General features: G+C 38.1%; 3 protein-coding genes across 4 annotated transcripts; 1 reads left to right on the top strand and 2 right to left on the bottom strand.

Annotated features, from left to right (window-relative positions):
• LOC129731468 (COP9 signalosome complex subunit 4) lies at positions 1–1603 on the top strand. Its single transcript, XM_055691482.1, has 4 exons — positions 1–319; positions 378–633; positions 693–1369; positions 1428–1603. The coding sequence occupies exons 1-4, from the start codon at positions 157–159 to the stop codon at positions 1559–1561; spliced, it is 1230 nt and encodes a 409-aa protein (XP_055547457.1). The 5' UTR covers positions 1–156; the 3' UTR covers positions 1562–1603.
• Positions 1604–1665: 62 nt separating this feature from the next.
• Positions 1666–2864, bottom strand: LOC129731469 (mitochondrial import inner membrane translocase subunit Tim23). Its single transcript, XM_055691483.1, has 3 exons — positions 2669–2864; positions 2367–2613; positions 1666–2301 (listed from the first exon to the last, which is right to left on the bottom strand). The coding sequence occupies exons 1-3, from the start codon at positions 2718–2720 to the stop codon at positions 2007–2009; spliced, it is 594 nt and encodes a 197-aa protein (XP_055547458.1). The 5' UTR covers positions 2721–2864; the 3' UTR covers positions 1666–2006.
• Positions 2865–8315: 5451 nt separating this feature from the next.
• LOC129729998 (alpha-(1,3)-fucosyltransferase B) lies at positions 8316–10129 on the bottom strand. Of its 2 annotated transcripts, none has more exons than XM_055688937.1 (4): positions 9935–10129; positions 9714–9869; positions 9081–9659; positions 8316–9018 (listed from the first exon to the last, which is right to left on the bottom strand). In XM_055688937.1, exons 1-4 carry the CDS (start codon positions 10034–10036, stop codon positions 8599–8601), a joined length of 1257 nt encoding a protein of 418 aa, XP_055544912.1. In that variant the 5' UTR covers positions 10037–10129; the 3' UTR covers positions 8316–8598. The 2 variants fall into 2 exon arrangements, with proteins under 2 accessions (XP_055544912.1, XP_055544913.1); XM_055688938.1 differs by having other exon boundaries at positions 9931–10129.
• Positions 10130–10668: the final 539 nt, after the last annotated feature.

Genomic DNA, 10668 nt, shown 5'->3' on the forward strand with positions numbered 1-10668 from the left:
CTGTAATCATTTGTTTTCGCTCTACTCTTGTTTGCATAACAAAGATTATCCTGCTCTTGGGCTCTGAAAAGTTGAAATTTATTTTATTCCAAAGCTAATAATATATCTATTAGTGTGGTGAATCAAACTGTTCGATTGAAGTGCTTATTTCGGACAATGGCTTTTTCTGCTGCCGCTCTTCGCAATCAACTTGCGGCTTTGACAAACTCGTCTGGCATCCATAGGGAGCAAGCTGACAAATACCGGGCATTACTCGATCAAATTTTGCTCAACACTGGAAATGAATTAGTAGATACCCTTAAGCTTTTTATTGAAGCAAGTAAGTTTTCTGTTGAAATATATTTGATTCCGCTAATACCACGTTTTTATCTGATCAGTTGTTAATGAGCATGTAAGTCTTGTGATTTCTCGCCAAATATTATCGGACGTGAGCTCTCACTTGGCAAAACTTCCGGATGATATTTCCAAAACGGTGTCTCATTTCACGCTTGATAAAGTTCAACCGCGAGTTATTTCATTCGAGGAACAGGTGGCCAGTATTCGACAACATTTAGCACAAATTTACGAACGCAACCAGAACTGGAAAGAAGCCGCAAACGTTCTGGGTGGTATTCCATTAGAAACAGGACAAAAGTGAGTATCTTTTCTATTTTTCTCTATTTTGCACAATGGTTTTTTTAAATTTATTTCAGGCCATATTCTTTGGACTATAAGCTAGAAACATATTTAAAAATTGCACGTTTATATTTGGAAGACGAGGATCCTGTCCAGGCAGAAGCGTTTATCAATCGTGCTTCTATTCTGCAGGCGGATACAAAAGACGAAAAACTGCAGATTTTATATAAAGTTTGCTATGCGCGTGTACTAGATTATCGTCGAAAATTTATTGAAGCCGCTCAGCGTTACAACGAGCTTTCCTATCGCACAATAGTAGATGAAGGTGAACGCATGACTGCCTTGAAGAAAGCACTAATTTGCACCGTGTTGGCCTCAGCTGGACAACAACGATCTCGTATGCTAGCCACACTTTTCAAGGACGAACGTTGCCAACACTTACCGGCATATTCTATATTGGAAAAAATGTATTTAGATCGGATTATTCGTCGTTCGGAGCTACAGGATTTTGAAGCTTTGCTTCAAGCGCATCAAAAAGCTAGTACAGTTGATGGCTCCACTATCCTAGATAGAGCTGTATTCGAACATAATTTGCTGTCTGCTAGTAAACTGTACAACAATATTACTTTTGATGAACTTGGTTCGTTATTGGAAATTCCACCACCAAAAGCGGAAAGAATCGCAAGTCAGATGATCACCGAAGGCCGCATGAATGGTTATATCGATCAAATCGATGGAGTTGTACATTTTGAAAGTGAGTAACTGATATGGTATTCATAATTTATTGTATGAATATTTGTTCTATCTTTTAGCTCGAGAGATATTGCCTCAATGGGATAAGCAGATTCAAAGCCTTTGCTATCAAGTAAACGGATTGATTGAAAAAATTAGTGCTGCAGAACCCGAGTGGATTAATAAGATTATGGATGAAGAAATGTGCACCTAAAACAAGAGCGCAATAAACAATGTTCGAATTAATAAATTTGTAGATAGATTTGTGATACAATATTTATGCAATAGGGCTTTCACTACAATTGAAAAGTGTATTCGTATTGTGGATGTCTCTTCTGTTGCGATGTGTTATAACTGTAACAACTGGATAATTTATTAGTGAAAACTGATTAGTCTCTACGAGAAGTAAAATCACTTACCCACCCTTTGGGGATCGATTTCATTTCACGTGAATTTAGTAGCAATTAATTTCAATTGCAGCGGAAAAAACATAGTATTATTAAAAATCACAGTACAAGTGTCCCTAATATACATAATAAACCTATCTTAATGTGACACTCGTTTCACTTCAGCCTGCAACAAAAATTTGCTTGGGGAGCGTAGTCATTTGCTTACAAATCTAGGTTTTACTCTGTTATCTGACATTCATATGAACCTTATTACAGGTACTGCGACCGCAACTCCTTCAGCTTTTTTGAACTGCCCCCTGTTATACCCCATAAGACATAAAGAGAACTCAAAGCAAGACCAATACCGCAACCAATGGCACATTTTCTCAAACCAGCTGTTGACTTATAAAGTAGTCCAGTAGCCCCTCCTGCGGCAATCGTGTTAATTTCGTCATCCTCGCCTCGTGTCCACTGCAGAAGAACTCCAAAGGCCGAATACATTACGGCTATAGTTCCTAAAGTATTCGCGGTACCGGCTCCTTGCTTCATCACATGGTTGAGTAGCCTGAACGTGATTAATAATAGATGGATTATTTCTTCATACCTGCGTTGATTACTAGTGCAACTTACTGTGTGCGTCTAAGCTTTCCAGTTTGATTAGCCAGCGCGGTTGCTCGCATTCCGTTGTATAACCCAGCCATTCCGCCAATTCCAGCACCAATCATAGCGGAAGAACCAATTTGAGAAAATGCTAACTCGAAGCGTCCACGCTGCTTAGATGCACCTTCGGGAAATATGAATTCCGGTTGAGTTTGCAGGTAGCGCGAGTCATAGTTAAGATATGGTGATAGCGGTTGTATATGCTGAGATGGGAGTGCTAGAACAAAACAGGTTACATTGCGTAATCTTTGTAAAAATCCAACTGTATCTACCGGGTGAGGCGGATCCGAAAGATAGAGGTTTGCTTAAATAATCGTCACTCATTATTATTCACGACACTTTATAGAAGAAAAGGATATTTTTCAGGATTTTTCGCTCTGAATATGTATGATCAAATTGCACAAGCACGCAATACACTTTCGCAGTTCTCGTTCCTTCTCACGACTCATCATCAGTCATCAGATTACTGGACCAACGTGACTTGAATCGCAACCGTCAATGTCAATCGATTACAGAGATGCCAGATGTTCTTGAAAAAAAACATGCAACGGCTTTCGAAAAATATGTATGTGCATGAAATACACTGAATACGAAAAAAATTACTCAAAATTCGACAAAATTGAGCGCGATACAGCATAAAGCCCTGCTTAGAGTTTCAAGCAAAGTGAAAATCTCATACAAAATGTTCATTTGTTTACGTGCGTGAAAAATGCAACCTGCAAAGATTTAACTTCGTTTGGAACTGTCAACAAATTTGATCCAGCGAAATCGAAGGTTGTGGATCGCATCTTTTTCATTTGGGCTTACGTTCTTCACGCATGCACACCCGTGAAAATAGAAACCTCTAGCGAAAACTTGATTTTTCAGTACGGTTATATTCTGTCAGTTCCTGCCAATTTTCATTTCGCTCGAAGTGTAAACACGTGAATTTCGCTTCGCATAAACTGTAAAGTACAGGTTGGTGAAATATCTGTGTGTTCCACAATCAATTTTCGCTCGAAAAAGTACGCTTTTTCACTTGTCATATTTTTCACTTCGCTTGGAACTGTAAACTATGCTTAAGTCAGCCAAAATCTGCATACGTTTTGAGAAAGTATGCGTAAATACAAGCAAACAACGGTTACAAATAAACAAAAGAATAAAAATTGGCTAGAACAGACAGAATATAGAAATGCTGGCATGGCTACTACTACCTTTTTCGCTAGTGTGTACATGCGTGAAAAAAGTAAGCCCAAGTGGAAAAGATGTGATCCACAACTTACGATTTCGCTGTATCGAATTTGTTTACAGTTCCGAACGGAGAGAAATTTTTGCTAGTTGAATTTTTCACGCGCATGAAAAAATGAACATTTTCTCCGAGATTTTCATCTCGCTCGGAACTCTATAAACAGGACTTCACGTTTAAACAGCAAACAATAATAACAAAGTGATTCGTTTGACCAGAGGATCTGAGTATTTTAAAATTAACCATAACAACATTGGTTTTTGGTAATACTTTTTTACAGATCGAAACAAAATGCTCAAGAGTTCACAATTTATTACTGCATGCTGGTATCTATTTGAGAGCATCGGTTACATCCTATAGGAATTTTTATATCTTTAAGTTTAGTAAAGCGGGCAATGTATGTAGTTTCGCGGGAATGCGAAGATGAACGGGAATAGAAGGTGTGACTAGAATTAGAAAAAAATTTCCCTCGTCCAGACGGGACTCGAACCCGCAATCTCCGTTGTCTCCGGCAAGGTGTTTTGGCCAATTAAACTACTGGGTAAGGGTAACTCTTCCTAAGACCAATGTCGAATCACCCTCTACTATTGTGTTCCCGCATCTCAGCACGCCGCGATGAAACTGCACACACTGCCCTGTGGAAGTTTATTTCTGTCAACTGAGAGAGTAGTCTCTTTACGCACACTATGTATAATGACTTATTATATCTACAGCGGCGCAAGCGATGAGACACGTCAGTTGGTGGCCAACTCCCATGGAAGGCGTATCACGGAAGAGCTCCGTTGTGCTAATTTTACTTTACGAACTAATTCCATTTTTTGTCATATTGACTTACATTTTAAGTTTAGTAAAGCGGGCAATGTATGTAGTTTCGCGGGAATGCGAAGATGAACGGGAATAGAAGGTGTGACTAGAATTAGAAAAAATTTTCCGTCGTCCTCGTCCAGTAGTTTAATTGGCCAAAACACCTTGCCGGAGACAACGGAGATTGCGGGTTCGAGTCCCGTCTGGACGAGGGAAATTTTTTTCTTATTCTAGTCACATCTTCTATTCCCGTTCATCTTCGCATTCCCGCGAAACTACATACATTGCCCGCTTAACTAAACTTAAAATGTAAGTCAATATGACAAAAAATGAAATTAGTTCGTGAAGTAAAATTTTTATATCTTTATTTATTTTTTATTGACAAATATACATTTTACGTTCAATTGGGTTGTTTAGCTATGCCAGTATTTTGTATCATCTGAAAATGCAGCATTTTCTAAGCAAAACGTGATTTTTTAAATTTTTATATCGTTGTCCTTTGGTTTTAAATCGCAAATTAAAACTGCTCGAAATCGCTTCAATGGAATTTCGCACATATACCAACTGTCATTCAAGCGATTTTGAGTGATTTTCATTCTTCATTTAAAAATCGAAGGACAAAGATATAAAATTTTAAAAAATCACGTTTTGCTCAGAGAATACACTTTTGACGTAGGACTACGTCTTTGTTTTCTATACTAGATTACACTTTGTGCAAATGAAAATGAAACTGGCAAATGTTGCGTCAGATTTCAAACGGTTATAGCAAGCGAACGACTTAATGCATCTTAGTCATTTATATTTCGGTGGATAGATAAAATGTGTAACAATTTTTTGATTTTATGTTCAACATTGTTGCTTTACTGCTTAATGGTGGAAAAAGGTGAAAAGTTCCAAGGTCAAGCTTTCCCATACATTTCCCTTGTTCTTGGCTTTCTTCCCAAGCACAGATAACAATAACATGGACGAAATAAATTCCACTGCCTACATATTTTGACTCAGCAAAGTGTTTTGGTTTGTTTGTCTTTGTCTAAGCTGCGTGGCCACGCCTTAATGGTAAAAATCTACGCTGAACTCGATACAAAAGACTGCGTGTGGAAAATTCAGCTTCAGTTTAGTTTGTTCCACAATAGCGAGTGCGGTGCAGCCGTTGAAGCTTTGCGACATTGAGAAACGAGAGCTGCATACGAGTCAACTTCCAGGCACCGCGGAGCATGTTACCTGTATTCTGCACACGGCAGCAATAATAACCATTGTACGCTGCAGGATATTTTGCTGGCACAGCTGCTGGAGGGCACAGCGGAGAGCAAATTTTATATTTTATCGATGCTACCGGTGGTGGTGTGATTATCAGCATTCTGTAGCATACATTTCGAGCTGAAGGTTATCGAATCGGTTCTTTTTAGAACTATAAATGCTTGAAGATAAGAGTTACGAGAATTTTCACAACTACTCCTAGTGTGAAATGTCCATCTATTTCTCAATAATCATTTTTACAATAACGACCAGGGCGCACCAAAGATAAACGGTAGTGTTGCCTATGAATAGTTTATCACAACAAGACATAACCCTCATTTCAAGAATTTTCACTGCTAAATTGAGTGATTTTCCGGTTTAATTGTTTGTTTGTGTTCACTCGAACACCGTTATCAGTCAAATATTAGCAACGAAAATTAGTTAATCTAAGAACCAGAGTGATTTTCGCAGCGGGAAAGCAAAAACTTTCTTTTGATGCTTATGAAAATCACTCAGTAGTATTGAAGATGTATTGGTTTGTTTCTCTTTCTTTCTATAAGCTACGTGGCCACGCCTTAATGGTAAAAATCTACGCTGAACTCGATACAAAAGACTGCGTGTGGAAAATTCAGCTTCAGTATAGTTTGTTACACATAAGCGAGAGCAGTGCAGCTGTTAAAGGTACGCGACATTGAGAAACGAGAGCTGCATACGAGTCAACTTCCAGACACCGCGGAGCATGTTACCTGTATTCTGCACACGGCAGCAATAATAACCATTGTACGCTGCAGGATATTTTGCTGGCACAGCTGCTGGAGGGCACAGCGGAGAGCAAATTTTATATTTTATCGATGCTACCGGTGGTGGTGTGATTATCAGCATTCTGTAGCATACATTTCGAGCTGAAGATTATCGAATCGGTTCTTTTTAGAACTATAAATGCTTGAAGATAAGAGTTACGAGAATTTTCACAACTACTCCTAGTGTGAAATGTCCATCTATTTCTCAATAATCATTTTTACAATAACGACCAGGGCGCACCAAAGATAAACGGTAGTTTTGCCTATGAATAGTTTATCACAACAAGACATAACCCTCATTTCAAGAATTTTCACTGCTAAATTGAGTGATTTTCCGGTTTAATTGTTTGTTTGTGTTCACTCGAACACCGTTATCAGTCAAACATAAGAAACGAAAATTAGTTAATCTAAGAACCAGAGTGATTTTCGCAGCGGGAAAGCAAAAACTTTCTTTTAATGCTTATGAAAATCACTCAGTAGTATTGAAGATGTATTGGTTTGTTTCTCTTTCTTTCTATAAGCTACGTGGCCACGCCTTAATGGTAAAAATCGACGCTGAACTCGATACAAAAGATTGTGTGTGGAAAATTCAGCTTCAGTTTAGTTTGTTCCACAATAGCGAGTGCGGTGCAGCTGTTGAAGCTTTGCGACATTGAGAAACGAGAGCTGCATACGAGTCAACTTCCAGGCACCGCGGAGCATGTTACCTGTATTCTGCACACGGCAGCAATAATAACCATTGTACGCTGCAGGATATTTTGCTGGCACAGCTGCTGGAGGGCACAGCGGAGAGCAAATTTTATACGCGGCCAACAAAATAATCGATGCTACCGGTGGTGGTGTGATCATCAGCATTCTGTAGCTACATTTCGAGCTGAAGATTATGAAATCGGTTCTTTTCAGAACTATAAGATGATGAAGATAAGAGTTATGAGAATTTTCACAACTACTACTAGTGTGAAATTTTTATCTATTTCTAAATAATCATTTTTACAATAACGACCAGGACGCACCAAAGATAAACGGTAGTATTACCTATGAATAGTTTATCACAACAAGATATAACCCTCATTTCAAGAATTTGCACTGCTAAATTGAGTGATTTTCCGGTTTAATTGTTTGTTTGTGTTCACTCGAACACCGTTATCAGTCAAATGTTAGCAACGAAAATTAGTTAATCTAAGAACCAGAGTGATTTGCGCATCGGGAAAGCAAAACCTTTCTTTTGATGTTTATGAAAATCACTCAGTAGTATCGAAGGTGTTTTGGTTTGTTCCTCTTTCTCGAAGCTACGTAGCCACGCCTTAATTGCAAAAATCTGCTCTGAACTCGATACAAAAGACTGCGTGTAGAAAATTCAGCTTCAGTTTAGTTTGTTACACATAAGCGAGAGCAGTGCAGCTGTTAAAGGTACGCGACATTGAGAAACGAGAGCTGCATACGAGTCAACTCAAAATATTCATGGTGCGATTGTCAGCGTTCTGTAGCACGAATTTTTAACTGAATATCATGGAATCGGTTCTTTTCAGAACTATAGATGCTTGAAGATAAGAGTTATGAGAATTTTCGCAACTACTACTAGTGTAAAATTTTCATGTATTCATGCATCGTTAGTTTTAAAATAACGACTATCAAAAATAAACGGAGTGTTACCTATGAACAGTTAAGCGCAGCATATAATAATATTTAGTTTAGCATATATTAAAAATTAGTAAAGCGGGCAATGTATGTAGTTTCGCGGGAATGCGAAGATGAACGGGAATAGAAGGTGTGACTAGAATTAGAAAAAATTTTCCCTCGTCCAGACGGGACCCGTCTGGACGAGGGAAAAATTTTTCTAATTCTAGTCACACCTTCTATTCCCGTTCATCTTCGCATTCCCGCGAAACTACATACATTGCCCGCGTTACTAAAACTTAAAATGTAAGTCAATATGACAAAATATGAAATTAGTTCGTAAAAGTATATATTAAATATTTAGTCCTACGTCACCATTTCATACAACCCCTAGGGCTGTATACCTTGTAGTATTTTAGCTGATATATACAAATCAGAAATCCGTAAATAGCTTAACAACCCAATTTTTGCATCCAAAATGAAATATATGTTATGAATGGACACGTTTTATAACGAACGCCTACAAATCAACAATCCTCCGGCGTAATAAACTCGAATCACTGCGAGCACGCTGTAAGAAAGTAGACACACGTGGTTCAGCTTTGTATGTTACGTTTCCAGGTGGGTAAAACGGTAGGTCACAGAACAGCTCTCTTTGATTTGCTAGTTTCACTGGCCGCTCCATAACATTCAAGCAAACGTAACACTCGAATTCAGCCAACGAGCGTTTTTCACGTTCTCTCACATAATTTATATCATTTTTATAAATGATGTCTACCAGAAGTTGATTCGATATAGGATAAAAGTCTGTCATTTTATGTTTCAAAAAATCGACATACTCCTCTTCGTTATTGGAAAGTTTTAAAACATACTCCGCTAACTCTGCAGGATTCTGAAAATCGTTGATCAAAATTGCGGAGTTAGGATTTGGAAAGTAGTTCTAGAAAGCAAGAAAAAATATCAATACTCAACAATGTGATCCAGTTAACAACTAAAATATACCCTAATATTAGCAGCTCCGAAATAAATTGGCACGACCCCAAATGTGAGCGATTTCCAAAACTTTTCCGAAATGTAATCCTCGCATACTAAATCTTGGTACACAATTAGGAACTTGTATTTGGAAACGAAGTCGTAGAACATTTTTATTTCGGAAGCTTTTTGTGATTTGTCGTTAACTCCGTTTGGAAGAGTTTTATTTTTCAAGCAACTGCCGTATGAATCGATGGCAATATGTTTTCCTAGTTCCGCAACATAAAGCTCACGACCGGTCAACGTATCACATTGCGATTGGATGTATAAAATTGGCGCCAGTTTCATTTTGTGTTGAAATGCTGTTTTTTCACCGTACGAATACATTTGCTTATAATTGATGAGCTCTTCTAAACTTGTTACGTGTTGTAATGTAAGTGGAACATCACTAAACCGACTAAATGTTGCGGTAAAATTAAAGAGATCCAGGGCATACAACAAAAATGGTGCGGTTTTTGGTGATGAATCATAGTATAGTGCCCAAACATCTTCTCTCCTACGATATGGTACGTCGTGAATTGATAATTTAGTTCCTTGGAAAATATAACCCTGTAATTACAAAGAGACATTGTCATAAACGCATAATACCCTATTCGATTTTACCTTGAAATGTGGATCGTTTTTCGCTTTTCGGTCACTTGTAAATCGACAGTTTAGTTGTCCACATTTCCTATTGTATTCCACGTTTGATCTATGCGGACTCCACCATATCATCACTCTGTAATCTGATTCAATTGGCTTGCGGTGCTTCTGATATATCTTCAAACCAAAATAAAAAATTACTAAGGTTTCCACGCATAAAGTTTTGCCGTAGTATTACTAACGTATGCGCACACGATAAGAATTATCACAAATCCCACTATAAGAAGCTTAGTATTACGATACATTCCAATCCCCATTGCGAACGGAATCAAATGACTTGTCATAAAAAAGCAACAGCATCAAAAGCTTATTTATCACACTGTTCGCGCAACTATTTAGCACATTTCTTTATCACTCAGCGTAGTGCGCGCACATTTGCATGCAGTTGCTGTTTGCATTGAGGAATATACTTCGTATCAACTGCAGCCCATCTTGGGCCGGGCGATTAATGCTACTAATACGGTGTGGAAGTAAGATGTAGAAATTTTGGACTGTCTCATCGAACATCAGCATTTACTCATATTTTGACATATTATATGCTTTTACTATTTAGTGGGTTTTAGTGACTCATCTTTAATTTGTTTTTAAGGCAGAACTACATCATTTCTACAGCTGAAAAAAAAACGGGAGGGTTGTGTGCAAAGCCACGACCGCAAGGTTGAAGTAGAATACTTTTACAAGAAAGATAACCCGGCTGCTTGCGTGTCAGTCATTTTTTCTAGTAACTAAACGTTGACTAATCAGATCAGTCGAATTTTGCGCTTCAACAAAGATGGACCATTATCAATAATATAGTAAGTTGCTTGTCATGGTTGGGAATTGACAATTTTTAAATTTTTGACAGACTGCCGCTTTCCGATCTCTTACTGATGCAGTAAACCCCACTGCGACGTGAGAGATACGAAACAAAAGCCAG

This window comes from Wyeomyia smithii, chromosome 3 (assembly GCF_029784165.1).
Source record: "Wyeomyia smithii strain HCP4-BCI-WySm-NY-G18 chromosome 3, ASM2978416v1, whole genome shotgun sequence".
NCBI classification, from domain to species: Eukaryota; Metazoa; Arthropoda; class Insecta; order Diptera; family Culicidae; genus Wyeomyia; species Wyeomyia smithii.